At 37.1% G+C, this 27,043-nt stretch overlaps 1 protein-coding gene across 2 annotated transcripts in view; it reads left to right on the top strand.

Moving 5' to 3' along the window:
* The window catches only part of LOC145694461 (ubiquitin-protein ligase E3B), a 68,940-nt gene extending 42,318 nt beyond the window's left edge, over positions 1-26,622 (top strand). For both annotated transcript variants that reach the window (XM_081770741.1, XM_081770742.1), the window contains exons 14-18: positions 3,384-3,646; positions 7,112-7,241; positions 10,174-10,338; positions 12,835-12,946; positions 17,241-26,622. In XM_081770741.1, the coding sequence (XP_081626867.1) occupies positions 3,384-3,646; positions 7,112-7,241; positions 10,174-10,338; positions 12,835-12,946; positions 17,241-17,413 (843 nt within the window). In that variant the 3' untranslated portion in view covers positions 17,414-26,622. The remainder of the gene's footprint in view (positions 1-3,383; positions 3,647-7,111; positions 7,242-10,173; positions 10,339-12,834; positions 12,947-17,240) is intronic.
* Positions 26,623-27,043: the final 421 nt, after the last annotated feature.

Below are 27,043 nucleotides of genomic sequence, written 5' to 3'. Positions count from 1 at the left end.
CTTTACCAAAGATTTAGGCTACCGGGCTTACAAGTTGAAATGGATACAACATCGATAGATGGCACTGTGCAACTACAGTCACCGTACTTTACCAAAGATTTAGGCTACCGGGCTTACAAGTTGAAATGGATACAACATCGATAGATGGCACTGTGCAACTACAGTCACCGTACTTTACCAAAGATTTAGGCTACCGGGCTTACAAGTTGAAATGGATACAACATCGATAGATGGCACTGTGCAACTACAGTCACCGTACTTTACCAAAGATTTAGGCTACCGGGCTTACAAGTTGAAATGGATACAACATCGATAGATGGCACTGTGCAACTACAGTCACCGTACTTTACCAAAGATTTAGGCTACCGGGCTTACAAGTTGAAATGGATACAACATCGATAGATGGCACTGTGCAACTACAGTCACCGTACTTTACCAAAGATTTAGGCTACCGGGCTTACAAGTTGAAATGGATACAACATCGATAGATGGCACTGTGCAACTACAGTCACCGTACTTTACCAAAGATTTAGGCTACCGGGCTTACAAGTTGAAATGGATACAACATCGATAGATGGCACTGTGCAACTACAGTCACCGTACTTTACCAAAGATTTAGGCTACCGGGCTTACAAGTTGAAATGGATACAACATCGATAGATGGCACTGTGCAACTACAGTCACCGTACTTTACCAAAGATTTAGGCTACCGGGCTTACAAGTTGAAATGGATACAACATCGATAGATGGCACTGTGCAACTACAGTCACCGTACTTTACCAAAGATTTAGGCTACCGGGCTTACAAGTTGAAATGGATACAACATCGATAGATGGCACTGTGCAACTACAGTCACCGTACTTTACCAAAGATTTAGGCTACCGGGCTTACAAGTTGAAATGGATACAACATCGATAGATGGCACTGTGCAACTACAGTCACCGTACTTTACCAAAGATTTAGGCTACCGGGCTTACAAGTTGAAATGGATACAACATCGATAGATGGCACTGTGCAACTACAGTCACCGTACTTTACCAAAGATTTAGGCTACCGGGCTTACAAGTTGAAATGGATACAACATCGATAGATGGCACTGTGCAACTACAGTCACCGTACTTTACCAAAGATTTAGGCTACCGGGCTTACAAGTTGAAATGGATACAACATCGATAGATGGCACTGTGCAACTACAGTCACCGTACTTTACCAAAGATTTAGGCTACCGGGCTTACAAGTTGAAATGGATACAACATCGATAGATGGCACTGTGCAACTACAGTCACCGTACTTTACCAAAGATTTAGGCTACCGGGCTTACAAGTTGAAATGGATACAACATTGATAGATGGCACTCTGCAACTACAGTCACCGTACTTTACCAAAGATTTAGGCTACCGGGCTTACAAGTTGAAATGGATACAACATCGATAGATGGCACTGTGCAACTAGTGACCGTACTTTTTGATCACACCTTGTATTGCTTTATAAGGGACATTATTTATAATGTTCAACCGTGCTAACGGAGAAATCAAAAATAGTAGGAAAGTGAAAGGTTGTACGAAACAACTATAAGGAGGGGTACATCTTTGCACGTATTAAACAGAAACAGCCAACAAACAGTGTTGCCAACCTAATATAAAGTTACGTTTTTTTTCAGATGACACAGCGTCAGATTATTACCTATTTCAAATCAACATGTCAAACGAAACCTTAAAATACCATACTTATTATTCAGTGTTGCAAACTGATGATGTTATAATATCAAAACTTTTAAAGTTTGGAAGCTGCTATCACACACACAACACAACGGAAATGGATAGGATAATGCACATCGGAAGTACCGTAACGTTGGATACCATGGTCATGTTATGTCTTGTTTCGAATGAATAAGAACGAAAATTTAATTTGTTTGAACTGGTTTATTTCGAAAAAAAAAAAAAAACACTTAGATAAGTATAATGTCTAGTTATTTGTATGGTTTGCAATTACACAGACAAATCATTTTCCCATTTGCAGCACTTCGATATTTCAAACCGTCCTGGAGACATGATAAACATTGATAAAGTTCGCAACACTGCTGAAAATGGCGTATTTGTGGAAACTATTTAAAATGATGGTTGTTTTCCTTCTCTTTTATAGCATTACAGCAATTGCTTTTAGTAGCTAGTAGCTGTTATTACAAGTTCTCGGAATTGCATGATGTAAGTAGTGTTGCAAACCACAGCAATCGTTTCTTGTCTCCAGAATGGTTTTAAGATATCGAAGAGATGTAAACGAAAAAAATATTAGTTTGTCAATTGCAAACCATACAAATAACTAGACATTATACTTATCTAAGCGTTTTTTCAAAATAAACACTGTCAAAAAATTTAAATTTTCAGGCCTTTCTAACTTTATTTTTACCCATTCGAAACAAGTCAAACCATGACCATGATATCCAACGCTAAGGTAACTTTTGATGTGCATTGCCCTGTCCATTTCCGTTGTGTTGTATGTGTGATAGAGGTTTCCAAACTTTGGGTGTTTGTAATACCATGACATTCTTAGTTTGCAATACTGAGTAATAAATGTGGTGTTTTAAGTTTTCGTTAATTTGAAATTCGTAATAATCTGACGTAGTGCCATTTGAAAAGCATAACTTTGTATTGGGTTGGCAACACTGTTGGATGTTTCTGTTTAATACGTGGAAAGATGTCCCCCTTCTTATAGTAGCTTCATGCAACGGTTCGCTTTTCTCCCTCCTGTGGTTTCTCCCTTATCACGATTTGACATTACAAATGATGCACCGTGTATATGTGCTGTTATTGAGTTGACCATTTAAATAAGTGGACATTTCTGCTGAACCAATGTTGGTTGACTTAAACTGTTTTTTTTTTTTTTTTTCTGCATCTCTATTAAATGTGTGTGCGAACTAGTGTGTACTTTATTTCGTTGATGTATTGGGAGCACGGTAGCTCAGTGGTAGAGCGCGTACCTCGGGTGCGTTCGGTCCCTGGTTCGTGAGTTTTCCCTGGGTACTCCCATTTCCTCCCACTTTCTCATTCCACCAATTCTTCCATCATCATTCACTTGATTTAAATCATCGTCTCTGATGGTAAAGCGTTAGCTTTGCATTCGGATGATCGTAGGTTCGATTCCCCCTGCGACGGGACGGGGATTCCCCCTGACGGGTTTTTCCAGGGTTTTCCTCAGTTCTACGAGGCAAATGCTGGAATGATACCTACTAAACAGGTCCTAGTCGATACCTTCCCAAATCCTTTCCATTGTTATTGTTCTTTTTAGATATCCAGTATAAAATGTCTCTGAGCTGTATCTTGTAATCGTTAAATAAAATAAATAAAAATGCAAAATACAAAACATATTTTCGTTTTGTTTTTCAGGGCATAGTAGTGGATGTTCCTTTTGCGTCGTTTTTCTTGAGTCAGCTCCTCGGCCAGCAACATCAGGCGTTCTATAGCTCCATTGATGAATTGCCCTCCTTGGACAGAGAGCTGTATCGAAGTTTAACGTATATCAAACGTCATGAGGGTGATGTGCAAGACTTGGATCTTACCTTCTCAGTGGATGAGGATTGTATGGGGCGACTAGTGACACATGAGTTGATTCCAGGAGGGAAAGCGATTCCAGTAACGAACGAAAATAAGTAAGTTCTTTAACTGAGAATTTCGTAACCTTCATACATTATATCTGAAGAGAAACTCGTTTGTAATTCTGAAATGTTGATCGCAAATAATTAACAAACCGGGCGATGTATCAAGAAATCTTCAATGCGTGAAATTCATGAATTTCCTCAAGTGTGTTCAAGAAATAAATTACTTTTTAATGAAATGATATATTCAGTTATACGAGGACTGATGTTTTGGCCTTTCGCGACGGTGGGCAAGGCTTTTGTCGCTTTTGGTGTCAGAACGTTACCACATTCAGTACGCATCCAGCTGTGGTAGCGTGAGGAATATGACGCTCTTACTGTGCTTATTGTGACGTGTTACAGTGTGCGTTGCAATAGAAAATGACTCCTCTTGTGAGTTGCGTTTTGTGATTAGGTTTCTGTTGAAAAAAAAAAAAAAGGGCCAATTGAAATCCATCACCAACTGTGTGACGCTTACGGAAGGTATTGTCTTTTCATGATAACGCACGTCTACACCCGGCCAAGCGTACTCGGAAGCTCGTAGATGGCTTTGGATGGGAGGTGTTCGATCACGCACCATACAGCCTGGATTTGGCGCTGAGCGACTACCACCTCTTCCTAGCGATGAAGACCTAGCTCGCTACACAACTGCATGGCGTTGACGCAACACAACTGCTACAAGACGCCGAACTGCATGCCGGTGTTAGCCAGTGGTTGAAATCGCAGGTGGCAGATTTCTACCGCGACGATATTGAAAAACTTCTGTCACGATATAAGTGCTTTATGTGGAAAAATAGCTTAAGAGTGTACTTTTCAAATGTATTTAACACAATTTGGTTTGTTCATTCTGTTACTTTTTTTATTTCAAAACGTCTGTTACTTTCTGGATGTCTCTCGTATATAATAAAACTGCCATAAAATGGTATATATATGTGGAAATTTGTCCTTTAATGAGGAGGAAGTTTGAAGTAAGACTTTTAACATACGCCATTTTAGCTTTAACTGAAACAGAGCAATATTATTAATTAACGAAATAAATTGAGACCTGTTAATATTCAATATTTAGCAAAGATTATTTCGAATACTTTAATCTGAATCAGATGTTTTCATACATGCACTGCCATTTTTCATGGAAAAATGCATTTTTTTTTTACAAACTTTTCAAATGCTAATGCTTTGTTTTCCTTTTCGTACATATGATATTGGTAATAGAATATGGCGGTAATAGAAACAATCTATAGCTACGTGATATTCATGGTTTTAAATAAATGAATGCAAATTTCGTTAAGAAGCAAAATAAGATAACAAGTCTCCTTACCTCTCGTCGAATTCCGCGTCGCGTACGAGTGACAGGAATGCCAACGTGGAATCGACAATCGAATACTGACAATTTAAACGGAATAGAAAGATGTGCACTAACTATCTCTGTTTGGGCAACTGCGTAATGTACCATTTTGCTGATGTTCATAGCCACATTTAACTAGTTTTGATGTCACGAATTACTACCCACAGTTAGTGCACATTTTTCTGTTCCGCTTCCAATTGTCAATATTCGATTGTCGATTCCAAGTTGGCACCCCCCTCCCCCTGTCACTCGTACACGAATTGCTAAGGCATTTTAAGGATCAGAATGATAATTTTGGAATCTCAGCTCTAAATGGAAAATTACTTTCTTCATCTATGGAGTACTTTTGATAGTACAAAATTGTATTATATCGTACACTGTTTTATATTTGTAAACAAGAGCACTTGCTTCTTTGTAACTACGACCACGAACAAGCAGACGACAGCATCATCATCATCATCAGGATACGTCATCAGAGAGTAACACTAGCACTGCCGCTGTCCGTAAAGAGGGTATAAAACGCGCTGAAGAACCACCATTGGCATTAGTTTCGGCTTGTCAACCCCTCTTAGCTTACCTGGAGCTTGAGGTTCCTTTCCACTTAGCTTACCTAGGACACTCTGTGACCTTTAACGTTCCTTTAGCTTGCCTAGAGCACTGGGAGATCCTAAACCACAGCTACCTAGCTTGCCTAGAACTCTGTAGTTTTCCTGTTGCTTAGCTTGCCTGGAGCTATGCGAGATAATAACCCTTCTCTTTGCTTGCCTGAAGCACTGGGAGATCTTAACTGCAACCACTTAGCTTGTCTGGAGCTCTGTGGTAACCTTCCCTCGGCTGCTTGGGCCACTCATTTACCCGAACAAAATACCTAGAACACATTGTATCGATCTTCGGACCTCAATTAGAGTGATTTTGTATGTATATAACAAGATTTTGTAATAAAGGGTTGTGGGAAAAAGTCTAGTATTCTAATTGTTCTACGTATCACGTTAAAAAGGTAATTTTACAGTATTATTAAGTCAGGAAATGTAGAGCAAGTTTGCAGCAGGAATTTCTAAAGCGCTGAGGAAGATAAGAGGCCTTGTTGAAACAGTATGGCATTTTTGAATCAAAATGTATTAAAAGTAAGTCGTTGTTAAGTATTAAAGGCAATAGTATTTTGCATTGCATATAAAGTACTGATAGATCTATCCTACGCACGGCAAGGAGACAGTGAATCTAAGTCCATATTGATATACGAGGGTGAGTAAAAAATTATCCGCAATTTTGATATAACTCTTCTTACATTGTTGATACTGACTGACCTTTGTCATCATGTATTTATTGTTATGATGTTGTAGGCATGCTGTAAAAGTTTGATCCTAATTCCTCCATTTGTCTTCCCGTTGTTGCAGATAGATCATGGCCGCTTCATTAGAATTTTTGCACCAAAGAGGAAAAACGAACAGTGATTCGGTTTTTGTGGTCGGAAAGTGTATCAGTGGTCGTAATCCAACAAAGATTTCGGTACAATACAGGAACAGTGTTTTGCTGCAACGGAATGTCTCTACGAGTGGATTGAAAAAATTCAAAAGTGGTCGCACAAATTTACGCACGAGGAACGAGCCGGACTACCGGTGAACCGTTTTTCAATTTTTCAATCCATTGCTAGACATTGCGTTGCGGCAAGGCACTGTTCCCGTATTGTGCCGAAAGTCTGATGGATTGCGACCCCTGGTACACCTTCCGGTACACAAAAACCGAATAACTGCTCGTTGTTCCTCTTTGGTGAAAATTTCTAGTGGGGCGGCCATGATCTATCTGCAACAAAAGGAAGACAAATGGAGGAATTAGAATCAAATTTCCATACCATGACCACAACAACATAACAATAAAATATACGAGAACAGAAATTAGTATTTACAATGTAAAAGAATTTTGTTAAAAATGCGGATAATTTTCGACTTACCCTCGTAGATAATTGATGTGCAAAAACATTTGAAGCTTGGCCTTTTATATAAGGTCAATTACTAAAGTCAAATGCAGTTTGTTCTTGAATAGTTATTTGTAAAGACGTAGGATATCTTGGTCTATCTCAAGTCATTTACTGTTCATTAGTTAGTAATTACTGTATTTCTTTTTGTTTTTTTGTTAAGAATCAACTACATCCATCTAATGGCTAATTTTCGGATGCGTACACAGATAAAGGACCAAACTGCAGCTTTTATTCGAGGCTTCCGTTCCATTATTAACCCTGAGTGGTTGTCATTGTTTTCCACCCCGGAGGTAAGAATTATCAATTGTATATTGATTTTAGGATTAATTCTCTGTCAAATATACACGATATCAGAGTCAAAGGTTGTAATACAAGAAAAGGGTTACAAGTGTATTTTAATTAATGTATGCGTTCACTGTATAGAAAACAAACTGGTTCTTAAGAAGAGGCAAGTATTGTATGTGTAAGGCTATCAAACCTGAGTAGTGGCTCGGATTCAACTTCAAACATAAGGTCCTGTCTCATAGGCTTGGTGCTGAAAAGGGTCATTAAGCACGATTCAAATAATAGTAATAATAAAGGGTGTCTCATAAAGAATGCAACTTTTGAAATGCCCGCCATTTCTGTGCTAGTAAGTTGGCAACACCGAGCGTTACACGTTTTTCATCTGTTGTCTTTGTGGTTAGTAGTCGCGGAGCGCCGAATACCGCACAATCATCATTTTTTGTTTGTTTGTGTTTGTTTTGTACAGGTAGGAATGGAGCGCTTCACAAAGGAACAGCAACGTTGTTACTCACGATGGTGATGTTTTCCGCAGAACGACTAATACGAGAACGTCCCGAGGGTCTGATGTCCACAACCAAACCGGTTTCCTAAAATTTAGCAATCACAATCGACCTATTCGGTGCGTTACGTTGACTAAACATTTCACGGAGTTTGCAGGCAGTCTCTGTACAACATGCACCACATTTATAAGTTTTCACTATGACAACACGCTGTTTCTACCCGTACAGAACACAAATGCCTTCCGTGACTACTAACCACAAAGACAACAGATGAAAATCGTGTAACGTTCAGTGCTGCCAACTTACTAGAACAGAAATGGGGCCATTTCAAAAGTTGCGTTCTTTATGAGACACCCTATATATTATTATTAATAATAATTTGTTGAGAATGAAACAGACTTTTTGCTGAGAAAGCTGTTCCCGAAACAGGGAAGTTGATTGACCAATAGATGGCGTCAGGCTGACAGTAAGTGTGATACGGAGCAAATGCTGATCTTTAAGCTGGATGACTAAATTTTATAGACCACTAACATGATGCATGAATTGTATTAAAATATAATAATTTACAGAGAATGAGGAGGATTAATTGGTTACCATAATATTTAAAAGAGAAAATACGAAAATTAAATGAATTGTTTTTGAAACGAAAATCGGACCTTAAGTATTATGAATGTCAGTTATACTTTGCTCATCTAAGGTTGATGAGCTTAGTACGGACATGAAATATTGTGGTGTAGAGGGAGGGATTTGATTCCCAAGTTTCGGATCTATTGAAGCTGGGGTTTAGACGTAGTCAAATTTTCGTTTAAAAATTCTTTTAATTGCTGTTTAGAGCAAACATACCTGGGGGAAATCTGTTTATGAAACGTTAATTTGAGATATTATGAAGTAAATGGTAAGATGGTTGGTAGGTATGTTATAAATTCACCGAAAATATGCTGTGCGTTTTTTTCTCTCTCTCGAGGCTGAGAGTATGGTGTATAAGCAACGGTGTGGTAGTACATGTATTACTTATTCCTTGTTCAGCGTAAGCTCTAAATTCCAATAAACAAAATATTTGTATCCTTACGCTTGTCACAATTACGATTGGCTAGTGATGTATCACTCCCACTCAGCACAGGGAGGAGCAAATTATACTCGTACACTTGCATTTTTACAATACTGTTTCGTGTTGTCCAGATACTTATAGCAGCAGCAGAAAAGAAAGAAAAAATTACCCTCGAAAGATTAAAAAAAAAAAAAAATCGCTGGTAAACAATTGTTACTTAGTGAGTAAAGGTTTCCCTTGTTGGTGTTTCACCACAACGCTCGCGGAACCAGGATTCATGCCAGCCGTCTTTCAGGCTTGAAAGCAGAACACGCGTCCACAGTTGAATTGGCGCCATAATTACTGCGCATGCTTAGTGTTCATTTCTATTGTTTCATTAACCACTTTCGATTGCAGTATTATTAGATAATCCGTATTATATTTTTGTCATTTATAATAATGTAGCAGTTTATCAAATCACATGAACTATTTTGCGGAGCAGTACAAGCGTCGATAGGCCAATAGCAAATCAGCGAGATTTAGTTTCACGTGGCTTTGTTTATCGCAGTTTAGAGCTTAGGCCGAACAGGGTTTAGTTCGCAATTACGATGTGTATATTACGTAATTTTGAATATAATTTCAATGTAGTCAGTCTACATTATATGGATTAATTGCCAATAGAATGGAAAACATTGAATAATGTTAGTTTTTATTAATTCACTAATTTTAATATTAGATAAGAAAAACATTGTATGTATTCCCGTTGTAATGTTGCCTTCTACCGACTCTTAACGGGTTTCTTCCTCTGCAAACTACTACAGTATTTATTAATGAAGGGGGTGGGGGGGCAACCAGGAGCACCGACTTCAGCAGTAAGAGAATATGTGGCTGTCCTGAGAGGGAATTGGGTGGCGTAGTGGTTAACGCATCAGCACTGTATGCCAGAGATCCCGGGTTCGAGATCCCGTAGTTCAATCATTTCCCTTTTCACTATTTGTGTCCTACAGCACTTGCTGATAATACGTCTTGTTCTCGACCTTGAGAGGGAAAAAACGCACAATAGGAAAAATACATAGTATCAGAAATTTCATTACCAAGGAAGAGCATAATCGTGTGCGAAAAAGTGAACAAAAAATAACAATTATAGTATATCAATGAATATTTGGCATAATTTGCATTTTCATTTCTTCTTTCCGGTTTTCTTTAGAATTTTCGTTCCTGGCCTGTTAAAGATACGTATTATAAAATTTTATTTGTAACATCCAATAAGTAGTAAGTCGTTTGAACATAAATGAGAAAGTATTATTTTCCTTCATAAGACTAATAAGATTTCAGATATATCTTTGTGATAATCTTGATAAAGAAGATACGATAAATATTACTCTTATTGACATATGTATTGTAATTCAGTTGCAGAGACTCATATCAGGTGATAATATTCCCCTGGATCTTCGTGATTTAAGGCGCCACACCCAATATTACGGAGGCTTCCATGATTCCCACCGAGTGATAAGTTGGCTCTGGGATATTCTGGAGAGGGACTTCTCTGAAGAAGAAAGAAGACTGTTTCTTAAGGTAAACAAGTGAATCGTTTAGATTAAGATTTACTTCATAGTAGTGCTAAAGCGGATAACAGTCAATAACAGCCGTGAAAATTTCTTAAAACCCGAAGATGATCAATGTGTACAGTATACCCTCCATTAGACGGACTAATTCGGGCATTCGGGCTACGGAATCTAAACGGTACAGCGTTCACCTCTGGTGTGTGAGGTCCATGGTTCGATGCCAGCTCACGTCAAGTGTGGTGGACAAGCACCGTATTCGTAGAAGAGTAGCTTACCTTGTCCCTTCGTGTTTATTACTGTAATTGAATATGTCCTTCCTCTCTGGGAACGTGATCAACAGTATTTTTATTACTGTGTCACCGGATCCTTAATTATAATAGGAGATGTAAAAATAATGTCCCGGAAACACTGTAATAAAAATCGTGGTGAAAACATTCTCAGAGAGGATGGAAATATTCAGTTAAAGTAATAAAAAACAAAGGCACAAGGCAAGCCACTTTTCTTATGAATATATGTCTCATAACTTCCATAAGTAGTTAACCATATACGTTCTCGTTTCTCCCGTTCGCAAGTTTTCTCGAGGTTCTCTTGTTTCATCACACTTTCTTGATTCCACCATTTTATTCATTGTATCAACACCACTTCCTTTAGCCTAGCCACCATAACTGTGGGATTTAAAACGAAAGATTTCATTTCATTTTAACGGACTATTTACTGTCCTTACTACATTAGTGACAAAAGTCTTCTTGCAACAGAGTGTTAGAAGGGTTAGAAAAAGCCGCAAGATTCAGTTACTTCCTTTTGAATGTCGTCTAACACTTTGGGGTTTTTAAAGGAAATTGTTAACTTTCAGTAAAGTAGTTAACTACATCGGTACTATTCGTCAGAAATTCTTGGTAGGCACGTCATTTTTTTCAAAATAAAACCGGCTTTCAGATAGTATAATGCCCATGGTCCCATAACGTACGTGGAAAGGGAAATTAGGGAAAAATCTAATAAAATCGACGGCATGAAAAACCTTGTTTCACATCGGCGAAGTGTGTTGCCCGTAATGGGAACTATGTTGAAAAATGATGTCACCATTTGTAACTGAAATTGCAAGCTTTCCATTGATATATGTGTCGGTGCTATCTGTCAAACACAAATAAAGGTATCACCTTGGAGGCATTACTTTGTGAATCACCCTCGTATGTTGAATCTATGGACGTATTTGAGAAGATAGTTTTTTTGTTCGTAGAAGCGTAAAAGAATTTAATGCTTGTGGATTATATGAATAGAATCCATACGTCATATTCTTTAAATACTTAACGAGAAAATATAGATGTATTATAATGAAATATGAAATAAAGTATTCTATTTATGATGAAAATAATAGTAGAGTAATTTAGAATATAAACTGTGGGAGACCTTCTACTCTATTGGACGTTCTGTATTCGTCTCATCTAAATCTGATACATACTTTTCCGCAAGACTGTACAGCATGTAACAAGCATCTGTATCAAACCTAGATTAACACTTTATTACAATTAAGTGACCTTATCCAATACAATCACCTGTCACACGAAAAGACCCATAAAAAAGTAATACTTTAATCAGCCAAGTAAGGAGACATCATTGTCTTATCAAATACAGGCGAAAGAAAATATAATTTGCGCCATACTGCACAGTTAAGAGATACAAAATGCCTGAAGGTTGGTTCAAATGACTAACCAATGTCAGGGAAACACCATTTTTATACTAGAATGTTCTTCGTAAAAAGTTAATTATTTTCGCGATGTTTTTTTCTTTTTCTTTTAAGTATTTCATATTTTATGGAAGTTAAAATAGCGGAAAAGAAGTAGCTTATTTTGTTGTTCATTATACACCATGTTTCAAAGAGAATGACCTGATTTTTGGACAGTAATAATTACGGAACATGGGACGTGACGGCAAGGAAACGAATGTTTTTGAATGGGCGTGGTCTAGGGTTTCAGAAAATTGCCGTTAGATGTTAGTCAATGCGTCGTCTCAGTTTGCGGTCAGTCAGAAGTAAAATGGCATCCACTCAACAGAAGGCTGCAGTTTGCAAAGACTGAGTCAGTGATTTTGGTCCAGCATGCTTTTCGTCGCCGTTTTGGCATTGATTCACCTGCACCCAAAAACATTCATCGTTGGTATCGCCAGTTTGAAGAGACAGGATGCTTGTGCAAAGGTAAGAGACTAAGTCGATCTCGACTTCCGATAAAATGGTGGAAACAACTCGGCAAACGTTTCGTCTAGATGTTCGTGCTGTTGGTGGTGGACGCATAGAGCATTTGTAATATCATAGCTAAAACTTTAAGGTTTTGTGAGTATTTTGTAATTTACCCGATTTTTTAGTGTTTTTATCAATACATATGGACTTTGAAAATCAGGTCATTCTTTTTGAAACACCCTGTATTCGACATTTATGGTTCGAGTTCGTTTTCGCATTGTTATATTACAAATGAGTTGAAAGATTTTTCTTTTCTCTCTTTTATAATGACAGTTTGTTACCAGTTGTTCTAAGCCTCCATTGTTAGGTTTTGCCCATTTGGAGCCACCGTTTTCCATTCGATGTGTAGAAGTTGGTGATGATGAGGACACAGGAGACACTATTGGTAATTATAAGAATTTTCTATTCGTTTATTTTAATCGTAAGATAAAATTTTGTTCAATTGGTCTTCTTAGAATATATGATCATACTTCAAAGCTTCGATTTACTATTTTTAATTTGAAAGTGTCTCGTGTCTTTGATAAATAGTGTTTCTCACGAAAAACTGGATTATTGACCGTATATTTCTTAAACACAAACAAACTATTTGCTGAGCAAAACAATATATTCACATAAAAAACTACATGCGTGTTACAGTTTCGCCAACTAACATTTTGGCTTCATCAGACACTATCAGTTAGTGTCTGATGAAGCCAAAATGTTAGTTGGCGAAACTGTAACACGCATGTAGTTTTTTATGTGAATATATTGTTTTGCTCAGCAAATAGTTTGTTTGTGTTTAAGTATATACAAAGCAAAGCTTCTACTTATGGAAAATATTACGTATATTTCTGAATCCAGGACGAGATATTTTGCCGCAGTTTGGTGTCCAAAAATATGAGGTCGTCTTGTTTTCGCGACATATAGTGTGGAGTTTTTCTTTACTAAACAGAATAACGAGCTTTGATTAGTCTTAACCCTCTTCCTTTTCTGCTGTTTTAGCCGTAATCGTTCCCAGATTCAGTGAACCCTTCCAATAAGGAAGATTAAAGGTGTGATGTTTACTCCATAGGATGGTAATCCAAGTAGAGCAAACATTACAGTAGATAGTCATTAATCGAATTCTTCACCCGAGCGTTAACGGCGAAACAAGTTATCACAAAAGCAATAGCTTCTTTCACCGCTAACCACACATAGGCAAAAATTCAAATAACAGCCTTAAACTTACAAATAGGACAAAACTTCAGCATCATTTGACTGAAAAACAACTTACAACAATAATTTGTTAGCATTAGTATATATTCTGCACCATGCACAACCATGAGGCGAGAGTATCCGGGTCAGAATAACGTCAATGATACGCACAGATTGGAGATTATATTTAATATTAACGCTATACTTACATGTCCTTACAAGTAAAAGGTAATATTATGACAACGAAAAATGTTGATGTTTCTACATTGTAAAAATACAAACGGATGCGTTCAATATTACATTTTTTGTGCGTTGTTTTAGCGATGAGAAGGTGAGTCTCTTCTTATTAATCTCGTGGTGCCTAATGATGGCTGCTTCTCGCGTTTTCTCCTTGTTCTCGCTGCTCACGTGAGTCCCACCTACCATAGTGACGTAAGCACAAATACGACCATGATTGGCTGTCGTTGATTGCCAAGGCCACTGGCTGCTTCGTCTGCTTGTTGCTGATATACATCCGTTGCGAGAACGTACGATTATTTACACTATTTGTTTAAAGGTAGCAGACTTTTAAAATAAAAAGGATTAAATTGTCTGGGCCGGGTACATAAAAAATAATGCACAGATAAGTTTATGACAAGGGAGATCTTATCTGACTTGACTTTTAGTGTAGTTTTATAATAAGTGCTGAAAAAATACCCAGAATGTGTTGTAGATTTTTTTGTACTCCTTTGGTAAAAAATTGAGATTGTCTTGTCTTGGATTTGGAGTCATTTTGAATGCAGAAATATACGGTACTGCCTCAATGGTTGTTTATAGGTTGACGTCTCCACTAAGGTCTAAGGATACATGAAGCATGGGTCTATGGTTTAGTGTACAATTCGAACTTCTGTCAAGGAATAAACCTGGATCTTTCCTGTCAAGGAGGGTTGTTAGTGAAACGCAACCGATAGGCGACACTGGGTACGAACCGAAGCCGATATTTCGGAAAGAAACGCTTATTGAATCCGTTACCGAAACTGATATTGTTACAAAATAAACCTGTCGTTGCTGTATGTGATTTCCTCGAGTTCGTAGGTGACGATGTTTGCGAACGATGATAATGACAACGGTTTTAAAACATAATTCAATGTAATTTCGGTTTTCCGGTTTCGTGAATAGTACTGGTAAGTCGAATCAGCTCTCTTCCCGAATAGAGTGCTACTGGGAAATGGAAGTATATGGGAATAATAGTTTATATCGTGCACAGATGTTCATATTATAGCATGATTCGGAAGTGAAGTGTAAACGATTAAAGATGAACCCAGTCGTGCAATTCCGATTTCTGTTCATAATGACAGTCAGAGAACAGATACAAGAAGATCATTGTTGGAGTGTAAGGCTGGTGCCTTGAGTATTCGTGTAAATCAGGAGACGATTTTGATCAGAGTAGTAAGACTTGGGCAAGAAACAAGTCTTATCTCCATGTTTCTGATGATTGAAAGCATGAGCATGTTCAGTACGAAAAAGACATTCGTCAACCTGTTCGTATGAGCTCCTCCGTGGCTAAGCGGTTAGCGTACGCGCCTTTGGCGTGGGCTACCCGGGTTCGATTTCCGGCGGGAGCCCATGTGATTCTGATTCCACGTTAATCAGTAGGTCCACGTCTCATATAGCCTCGCTGCTGAACGGGACGTTAAACACAAAATCAGCTCAACTCAATACAATCTGTTCGTACAAATAAAAAGTTCTTAAATTCGTTTGGTGCGAGGTTGAAGTATGAAACTCGCTATGTTTCTACAACTAAACCCCAAAGTGGTTCACGACTAAAGTGATGATGTTATTAGCATCACTAAGAAAGAAAAAAAAATCGTCAAGTCAAAAGTGAAAACAATGCTAGTGTGTCTTTACGATAGTAAAGGTATTAGTATTTACTATGATTGTGTCCTTAAGAGACAAACTATGATTGCAGTTTTGTATTTGAATATTCTGTTAACTCCTGTGGTTCAGGTTTCTCCGGGATTCAGCACCTGGCACTTCGTTCCTTCTGCATGTTAATATGCGGCAATTTTTGACCCCAAAACACGTGTATGTGGTGCTCACTGTCATCCACCTTACTTCCCAGATCTATCCCCATGCTATTACAGAGAGCCTGTCGGTCAGGGAATTTGATTATCGACCAGGAGAAAATCTTTACCCAAGGCTTTTATATTGGAAATGTTGTTAATGATTTTGTAGCAGGTCTCTTATCATCCAACACTCAACACCCCAATCTTCTAGTCACAATATATAATGCAAACCTTTTGTAGATATTTGTATAAGGCAGTTTTAAAACATATGTGGAGCTTGTTCGCGAGCGTGTAATATTACTTAGTAAATGTGTCTGTGTGATTGAATTGTATAATGCCTGTGATGATGATCCTAGCTGGTCATTTGTGTAAAGAAATCATTATGTTTAAAAAAAATTTAAAAAAAAATCCAAAAACTTGTGTAAAGAATTGTGAAAATGTGTGTCGATTTTGTTAGTGTGCGTGATGTCTTTAAGATTTTGCCATTAAATTGTTATGTTGTGACGGTTAAAAAAAAAAAAAAAAAAAAATTCAATGGAATAGGAAGGGTGAAGGTAGACTGCTAAAATAATCATAAATTACGGATGTACATTTGCAATGTTGTGCATAACCATATAAACGATGCTGAAAACTTACAGTACGCTTCAAATATACGTTATTTTTCATGTGTTATACTTAAGGGAAAATCATAATTTGGTCAGGGAAAAGGACCAAGTAAAGTTAGGGAATTTAATTACAGTATATAGATTTGGTAGACACCGTGTATTACTTTCCCTTTTCAAAACTCAAGTCTATCATTGAAAGAATGTCTTATTTGACATAGAAGAAGCTATGCGGACGACTTACATAAGGATGTTTTAACAGTATTTTGCTTAATTCCATGATGCTTCATTAGGTACGTAGATAACAAGAAAGCACAATTCGTTGCTAGAACTTTAAAAGAAAGCCTAACCCCTAGTGACCCGGGGGGGGGGAAGGGCTCAGCGGTAGAGCGTTCACCTCCGGTGCTTGGGGTCCCTGGTTCGATCCCAGCTCGCGCCGTGTGGACTTTGTGGTGGGCAAACACCGTGCTCATGGGTTTTCTCGGGGTTCTCCCGTTTCCTTCCACTTTCTTCATTCCACCATTTCACTCATCTCTCATCATCACCGTCTCCTTGAGCCTAACCGTCATAACCGTGGGACGTAAAACTTAACGATTTCATTTCATTTTTTTTTCCCTAGTGACACGATACTTTTCGTTAAGATTAATTTGAATTTTTATAACCACTGATGAAAAAATAGTGAAATTTTCCACTTCAAGATCTGTTCAGCTAGATCTCTTCAGTAGATTATATTAATGATTCTAATGCAAATTAATCCATTATTGTAAGTGTTATATTAAAAGTTAACACAGCGTTTTTATGTTTCTCATGAGTTGAAAGTAATTATGCTTTTCTTCTTCTTTTTTTAAATTTATCTTAGGGAGTGTTATTCGTGGCTTTTTCACCATACGTAAAAAAGATCCTCAAAACCGCCTGCCGACATCTTCCACGTGTTTTAATCTCTTAAAGCTTCCCAACTACCAGAAGAAAAGTACGCTGCGAGAAAAATTACGGTATGCTGTCTCCAGCAACACAGGATTTGAACTATCTTAGTGCGTATGGAAAAATAACATTAGTGTAAATATATTTTAAATTGTACAGGTGATCTTAATGTAAATAGGATTTCTGTATAAAAAAAAAAGAACACATATCTTCGTAACATTTGCAAACACAGAAATGTTTCATACATAGTGTAATTGTCAATATTGTATATGCATATAGAGATATATATATACACATATATATATTTGTTGTATAATGAAAGTGGACTGTATGTATTTTGGTATGTTAATAAGAAGAAACATATGTACTATTTAAGAAAATGTGCATATCTGTATGTATTGTGGCATACACATGTATACCTTATGTGGCTGTAAGTGGTTTGTAGTTGTAATCTTCCATACATTGAGACTGAGGTAGATTCTTATCACGTTCATGAAAGTTTGTCTGCAAGTGTATGTGGGTGTTGAATGTGTGAGTGTGTGTATATGCGTGTGAGTGCATGCGTGAAGGGACATATACGGGGTGTGTCCGAAAAATAAAGAAACATTTCGTCTAAGTTGATATGAATGAAGGAAAGAGAGAGAGATGTGTGTACTGCTAATAGAAGCAGAGGTATTGCTTTGACTACTTTCCGTGTTTCTAGTAATAGGAAAGCAGGTTTTGCTCCTAAGCGGAAGTTAAGAATGAGCACTCGATCCTGGTGATACTGAACCAGTTCGTGTATAAACGTGTTGTGAATGCCAAAATATGTTTCAGACAGGTAGAAATCTTTGGGGAAATTAGTGCATTTATGATGAAATTATTATTCTTAAAAAAAATGAACAGTTGTGTCGTGATGTTCTGGACTAATAAATAAACAATATCCCAGTTGTAATCTTGGCCGACTTTATGCACAAAACTATAGATCAAATTTTAATGACAAAAGAAATTATTTTTCGACGTTGATAGGATTGGATGATATGTCCCAAAAAATAAATATTTAATTTATTCGGTTCAAGTATATCGAAATTAATTCCCAGGCTTAATGAATGTGCTGTCATTTCGTGTCGTGATGATGTGAAAAAATTACAATAAGATGCCTTTGAAGCTATTTTCAGTTGATATTATAAAAATACATAACTTTAAAATTTTAAAATAGCTTTTAATTTTTTAGTTTCGGACATACCTCGTATATAACTAAGATCATTATTTGTGTAGTATGTTTGAAGTGTTTTTTTCTTTTTCTTTTAAATTAAAAGTTGTACCAATCCGTGATATTTTTTTCTTGAGATAATATGTTACCCATCATTTATCAGTGTTATTATATGTTCTGTATAACTTTCTGTATTGTATTTATGTACAACATAAATAATAGGGATATATTATATTGCTTTATATGTAATTTTGTTCTCTGGTGCAGCCCGTTCTGACAAGCTTTTCACCTAAGAAATTGGAAAGTGGCACATTACTTCTGCTCGTTTACAGTGGCAACGATCATACACGCCTCGATTTATTTATTTATTTATTTATTTATTTATTTTATTTTATTTTATTTATTTATTTATTTATTTTTTTGCATACATATTATAAGGTTTATCAGAAGTGATGATAAAACACTTTGGATCGTGAACTTATACTAATAACGAGGGAAAATCAATAAATAATTGGGTACATTTTTCACAGCAAAACAACTCATGTGGGCGCTAAACCATTGATGCACCGCTGTGATGACTTCATTGTCATTGCGGGCTGGAAAGGTGAGAGTCTGGCGGCGTCAGGTCTGGACTGTATTCTGGATATATTACAATTTTCCAATTCCAAGAAGTTTTTGCAACACTGTTGCGGCCAGCTGAGAACGCTCTTTGTTATGCAGAATGGTTACTTCCTACGAAGATTGTGGAACGTTTTCGGCGGCGTAGACAAGTTCGTAGACGGCCCAGTGTGCCACAATACGCAACAGCATTGTCAATTTCTCCTTTTACTGCAACATCAGCGAGGATCACACTTTTGCTGCTTCAGAAAACGGTCTTTCCTGTGGACGGGGTTGTTTTGAATTTTCTGGGTGGGGCGAGGTTCCACACTATACTCTATCGCTTTTGTTTTTGGGTGTAATGAAACTCACAATGGATCACTGGCAACATTGCAGTCGAGAAATACGTATTCATTCTTTTCGTATCGAAGGAAATGCTCACGACAGCTTGCCATCTAATTCTGTATATGCAGTGGTATAGCTGTCTAGAGACCTATCACTTTGACACTTTGTGATCCAAACGCTTCATGAATGATTCTGTCTATAATACTACCATATGAAATCTACACTTTACCTGCTGTGGTTTGGATTGTTGCTCGTCGGTCCCGTTGAGTTACTTTATGTACAGCATCAGCATTTGCTTGTGTTTAGAATGCACGCGGCTGAGAGTAATGGATTTCATCGATCATACTTTGAACTTTGTACACCAGTTACACACGTTTGCGAATGTCATGCATGTACATTTTTTTTATAATTATTTAGTATTGAAAAAAAGAAGAAAAATACAATATGTATAATATAAATTACAATAGTACATTGGAAATTCCAAATATACATATTCCAAATATTCCAAACATACATAATTAGACAGAGAGTATAGCAATTATAAAATAACAGTATAATAATACAAAATATAAAAGAAGAAAGAAGAAGAAAAATAAATCACCATATGCATACACTTATCATACGTTGCGTAGAGCTCTTCAGGTAGATTTCAGGCGATTTCTGTCCTTTTGACCACAGAAACCTGATCACACTCCACAGGTCAACTGGTTTAAACCTCTCTATCCGAGGTACCATATTGAAGCAACCGCCATTTAGTGTGCGGGAAGTGCACACACCAGCCATCTCGTGGAGAACTGAAGTAATACATATACTTCAAAAGGCATATTTGAGCTTTTGTGAATGCAATTTAGTTTTTATAAGAAAAATGTTCTCAATTACTTTTTGGCTTTTCCTCGTATATATCTATGTATCCAGAAATGCTTAGTGTGCGTGTAATGGGGATAAATGTTACGACATTGGTCTTAAGTCAGCCATTTCGAACTGGAATTTCTGTGAGTCATATTTCGCTTCTTTTGTTCAAAATAGCGCGAAAGATAGACTTACGGACCAAGCAACAACCACTTGAATCTATCAAAGGAGAAGTGACAGGCGAACAACAACATTGATGACAGAATCGATCGTAAGAGCCGAGACTATTTGTGCACTGATAATATTGTTGTACTCGTCTATCGCGCCCACCCTTTGTCCTTTACTCTCGCTTGTACTCCCTACTTTTCTTTGAAGGGACAAAGAGTGCACTCATGTCATATATTTGCCAGTGACTGATATTATCAACTTCTTATGGCACTATACAGACAGTAATGCTTAGCAAGAAACAATTCTGGTGGCACGGGTTTTGTATTGTATCGAAAATTTCTCCGCTCAACCTATACATTTCCGTGCACACTTCAATAAAAGTATGTATATGATTGAGTACAAGCAGATTGCCCCATATAACCAGGTCTGTATCCACGGGGGGGAAGGGGGGGGGTAAATTTTTATTGGTCCCTCTAAAATGTTCACGGTAGGCTTGCAAGTGAACTATAATATGGTTGGATCGTCCCCTACATTTTTGGGCTGGCTACGGGCCTGCATATAACTGCTGCAGTTGGCATAATATTGTGAATGAGCTCTTCGGGTGTGGTAAGCTTTTAATTTCTACACCTCATCCTTGAACGAACCCCAAATACGAGAGTCTTAACGGTATTAGGTCCGGAGACTGAAGTGGCCAATATTATTACTTTCTTGCGATCACGAGCAAAGGAACATCATTTCCAGATATATTCACATCAACTTTTTAATGTATTAGTTCCAAGCATTTATTTCCTGAAGTATTTGCCATCATTTTTGACCGACCTTTTACGTAAGTTTGTATGTAGAAACATTAATAGTGAAGTACACAATAATGATTCACTGCTGATGTTTTCCAGCTTTGACAAAAGAAATAAAGTACTGAAAGTAGTTACGTTACTGAAAGCGTATAGTTCGTTGATAATAATAATAATAATAATAATAAATGACTAAACGAGCAGAGTATGACGTTACCACATTTCCAATATATTTTTCCTCTTTTGCTAAGAGAAAAATGGATTGGCACCTTCACAATTTGTACAACTGTTTCCATCCCCGTTCTTCCTGTCATTTTTTACGTCTAGACAAATCGAGATCGTACATAAGGTATTCCGCTTGTAAATTTGACTAAATAAGTTAATTATTTGTTGAAGATAATGACAGTATAAGCAAGCAAAAGCATTGTAATTTAGGTCTTATTTTTTTGGGTATTACCATCACATGAAGAAATTAAAATGAAAACACTTTTGATAAGAGTATCAGTATTATCAGGAAAGTTTTTCTGATTATAGGTTTTTTTTTTTTTTTTTTAAATAAATAAAAGTGATTCACACTGCTTACTTATTAAATTAACAGTAGTCCTAAATTTAAGACATAAACTATTTAATGTGATTTCCTTGGTTGACTATTTAGAAATAATTCAAATAATTGCAAAGTTACAGATGTAAACTAAGTACAGCCTTAACTTAATCGGTAGTTTCTTAGGAAATAGCTAAAAACTGGAATTCTAGCGGAGGAAGATATTCCTTAATATGGCGAAGAGATGTCATTTTTAACAAAGATAAGTAATTTTCTCTTAAAGTTTTCAATACGATTCGCTTCCACTGAAGAGCTTGCAACTTATTATATAGGTTTCTCATCTTCATAAAATTCGAAAAATTGAGAATGTTTTTGAAAGTAATTGAATTGAAATGTCAACTATTTGATAATGTAAGTAGCAGCTACGCTTTTTTCCAATATACGGTAAAGAATTAATTGAGGGTCAGTCTTGGATAGAAAAAAATAACAAATAAAGGACTTTTTTTTATATATATATAACTATGGGTATTTCACTTATTTTTGGATGGAAAAGAAAAACTAGGAGGGAAGCATGAGCAGCACTCGATTTGCCTATCTTCTTAAACTTCATTTTACAGTAGTGACGAAGTTGAAAGGTAACTTGCGGAAGGCAGACAGTCTTCGCGCTTTGAACAGGTTATACAGTCAATAGATTTTACATCGTGCAGGTTTACTTTTGGCGCACCATACGAAATGGGGCCGTGGTGGCTCAGTGGTAGAGTGTTCATCTCTGGTGCATGTGTTTCTTTTTTGATCCCAGCTTGCGCCAAGTGAACTTTGTGGTGGACAAAACACCGTGTGCGTGGGTTTGCTCGAGGTTTTCCCGTTTCCTCCCACGTCCTTCTTTCACCATTTCATTCATTTCTTATCCTCACCGTTTCTTTTAGCCTAGCCGACATAATCGTGGGACGTAAAACTGAAAGATTTCATTTCGAAATAATTGTTCAAAAATTAGAATTTTTTCACTAATTTCCTTGTTAATTGCTTCTTAAATGATTTGCGCTGGGCGACATGAAAATATCTCACATGGCATGGCTAAAATTCAGCGGGTTCATCATAAGCAGTTGTTGAAAAATTACAATTCTTTTACGATTTGCGTATAAATACGGCGTTCGGATATACGCATAAAAACTACAGTGCAAATAACACAAAACAACCTGTGCTAGATTGCTACTGAAAAGCACGAATGGTATCTAACCGAGTCATGACAGGGCGAAGTTCGGGAGACCGAGCGTTAGAGGAGTGTCCGAATGGAACAGGTGCGTCAGCGAAGGTGGGTACATGCATAAGCTAGGGTAATGAAAACGAGTGGGTTTTGGCAATGATAGCACTTGTCATGTTTTCTTACTAGTAGTGCTCCACTTGCAAACATAAAATACATTAATTTCGCCTCAGTGCAGTCCCGTTAAGGGAAAGTCGTTGAATAGAAAGTAAAGGAAGGTAGTAAGATCAAACTGCTCAATCTTACTTAGTCACTGGAAATGCAGCCTCAGTGGGAAGAAAAATTGAGGTGTCAAATCTGTTTTAACAAGTTTTCTTCTAATCACGTTCTAGCTCTAATAACGTTATATTCTGGGACTTGTTTTAGGCAGATCTTTTAATACATCAGTGAATTTTGAATCCTTTTATATGATTTCAGTTAGTTTTCGTACAGTGTATGAATATGTTATATCTGAAATTTGCACCTTTTTACCGAAATTTTTGCACCTAAAAATTCCTCTAATGATAAGGATTAAATATAACAGACAGGTGGCAGCACCAACTTGAAACCTATATCTAGGCAAAGCAGTACTGTAAAAGTAGCGCGCTGTCTCACAATATGCTCTAAAGAAGAGATTTATTAACAAATTGACGTGTTTGTCACTGTAACAAATGTAGGAATAGGCTAAGATGACTAATAAGGGAGCCTTGTTTTTCTGCCGTGTATACTATCTTCGGAAATCTTGATTCTTCCTCATACAAACCAAGGACATAGAATGAACTTTGAAATCAATAGAAGTATAAGTTCCCTCTTCACTTAAGAACTTTTTTTTTTTTTTTTTTTTTGTTTAAGTTTTAAAAATATCACTTCTAGACTGGATCCATAAGGTCTAAAATGTCAGAATAGATTTTTGTCCAGCGATAGAATATACCATATTCCGCACTCGCAAGAAATATTAGGCTCTTTTAATACAACTATGATTCATAAATTGGATTTTAACTAGCTGTGATATATAAATTTTGTAAATTCAGGCGACAGGTACAGTAAAGAATGCCTTGCGTAAGATAATGATAAACCATTTTTTTTCTTGTAAAAAAGAAGTATGTTTTCTAAGTCATATTATATTATAGGTAAATATTATAAAGTATATATAAAGTACATATATATATTTACACTTTTCTGAGTATCTATGTACATTAATTTAGATGGATCATGTACAATTTAGCATAATCTATATGTAAAATGCACTAAAATGTTTATTAAAGCAGTTGTTATAGAGCGGGGACGAAATGGTACAATTATTGTCTAAGTTTAAGAAGAAACATATTGTACATTCCCAAACAATCCGTAATAAATACCAAAGACAATGTTGTAATCGTCCTTTATTTGATTTTTCTTTTCTTTTCTTTTTTTTTTTAGGTCACAAAAATAGTATATACACAGTGTGTCTAGTAAATTTTAAGATTGGCATTATCATAAAATAATGCAGAAGAGAATTTCTTTGATTGGCTGCTAATCTCAATATATGACTCTCCTTGTTGTATACACGCAATTACACGGCTGTATAGTTTCTAGATTCCTTTCTGGAAGTCATTTTGTCCGACAGTGTTGGGTTCCTTCGTCACAGCCCTTTGGATGTGCAAAATTGAGTCAAAATGTTTGCCTTTCAACATGGAAGAGTGACTCGTCATCAGTTATGATTTTCTTAAACCATTCTGGGTCATTTTGGGCCAGTTGGACCCACTCCCTGACACAACGACACCCGGTCTTCTTTTTGCTCTGCTGTCAGGTTGCGGCGCACAAATCTGGAACAAATTTTTCCTCTTCTGTAGATCTTGTTCCACGATCTTCCGAACTGTATTCCTTACCAATGTGCAAGCCCTCTGCAATCATCCTGAGGGACTCACGACGATTTTCATGCAGCTTTGCCCTTTTTTTTTCAACATTTACGTCAGTTCGAACGGTTACCGGACGGCCAGGTCTAAGGTCGTTCATGACCGCCTCCCGACCCTCACAAAAACGACGATGCCATACAAGAATGTTCGCTCGAGAAAGAGCCTCATTGTTATAACCTGTTTGAGTCATGTCCACGGCCTCCATGGCTGTTTTGCCAAGTTTTACACAAAACTTGATGGCTACTCTCTTGCTCTACTTTACTATCCATGACCAACAAAGAAAACACAGTTTACTGAAATCACTGTAACTCACAATATAGATTCGTGAATTCTCCACACAATGAACAACATATTCGGTACTAAAAGCCACACACAATAAACCGCTTGGTGGCTCCAGCGGTTATCTTATAGTGTTATCAGTCTTGTAATTTAGTAGACGTACTGTGTATATATCGTATGCTATCGATGGAACTCATAGATCGTAACATGGTAGTAGACATTGACCAATTTAGTAAGCATTTCAGATAATGCGGTGAGCATGCGTTTAGTTTCTGTGTAATGGGGCTGTGAAAGCTGGAGATCGGACCCAAATTTTCGCAGAAAATGTTCTCGAATTACTATTGAGAACGGAAAAGCGAGATGTGTTCAAAAAGAAACCGAACTGTTGAAATAGCGCGCCAACTGGCAGAGGAAGCGCGCTGCGGATGTGCGCACGTTGCGGCAGGTTTAGACAACAAATTGTCATTTACATCGTTTCGGTATGACCGCTGAGTCGCCGAGCTACAGCTGCTAAAGTGAGCACGCGCACAAGCTGTTCGTCAGATTAATGATAGTGACAATGAAAGAGCTTGAACATGTGTGTGTAAAATTTTGCTACAAATTTGGCAAAACATTTACAGAGACATTTGAATTGCTTTTCAATTCATTCAGGGTCTCGTCCGAAAAAGCAAGCATGAATCGGCCAAAGATCAATGTGATGTTGGTTGTGTTTTTTTAACCCGGGAACGGTCGACAGGTGAGCGCAGCGCTCACCCTGGTTTATGTTTTCGTTCTAAAGCCGCCCTAGTGGGGTCACAGGCTTGAGGCGCCATCTAGCTGTCTCTTGATGTGTCTTGTGCATGAGAGTCAAGTGTAACGTTTTTCGTTCTCTTCTGTTGGAGTAGCATTGGCCTTATAAATGTGACTATGCGTAATTTGTGAGCGCCATGCTCACTTGTCGACCGACGGCGTGACTGATTTTCTCGAGATCATGGACAACAATAAGGAGCAGATTCAGCTATGTCTTGCGAAAAGCAGAAGAAAACGGTACGATATGCTGCCTGTCAAGTGCTAATCTATGGGAAACACACTGTCAGCATCTTCTGGAAGTGTAATGGATGACATCAGTACAGTGATGAGACATGTAGTAGAAAAGCGTCTTATTGAAATACCTACTGTATCATATAATATCAAGAGACATAAGTAGAGTGTTTACAATAAGATATTTATATCTTTAATTTCATTAGAAATTTCCAACTCAAAATATGAATAGTATGAACATATGGAGGGCATATACTATAATGTAATTTTATACGACAGTGATAATCAACTAATTGTATTGTTTATGGGATAACAGAAATTGATTTCATAAAAAAATCTTTGATAATAAAAATAGATATAACTTGTAATAAGAAATGGTTTTATATAAACACATATAATTTTATTTGCGATTTTATTTTAATAATAATAATAATAATAATAGTAATAATAATAATAATAAATCACAAAATGTCAACATATAGAAATGTGTTCAAAATAAATCCCATATAAAGTCATAATCAGGTATAAAACTATTATATTGTAAGTGAGCGCCGCGCTCACCTGTCGACTGTTCCCGGGTTAATGGAAAGACATTGTTCATCATGAATTTGTATCATGTAGTCAGATGGTAAACAAACAGTTATACCAGGACATTTTAGCGTGGTTGAGGATGTTGTGCAGAAAGAGGCCTAAATTGTAGGAAAATCAGACTTAAAATGGTGCACCGTGCCTACTCACGCTTTGTTCCTCATCCGCAGTTATCTGGTAAAACATCAGACTCCCGTTGTACCCCATCCACGCTATTCTCCGGATCTAGCCCCAAC

The sequence above is a fragment of the Thermobia domestica genome, chromosome 9 (assembly GCF_964235325.1).
Source record: "Thermobia domestica chromosome 9, izTheDome1.hap1.1, whole genome shotgun sequence".
NCBI classification, from domain to species: Eukaryota; Metazoa; Arthropoda; class Insecta; order Zygentoma; family Lepismatidae; genus Thermobia; species Thermobia domestica.
This window is presented reverse-complemented; position numbering and strand designations above follow the sequence as displayed.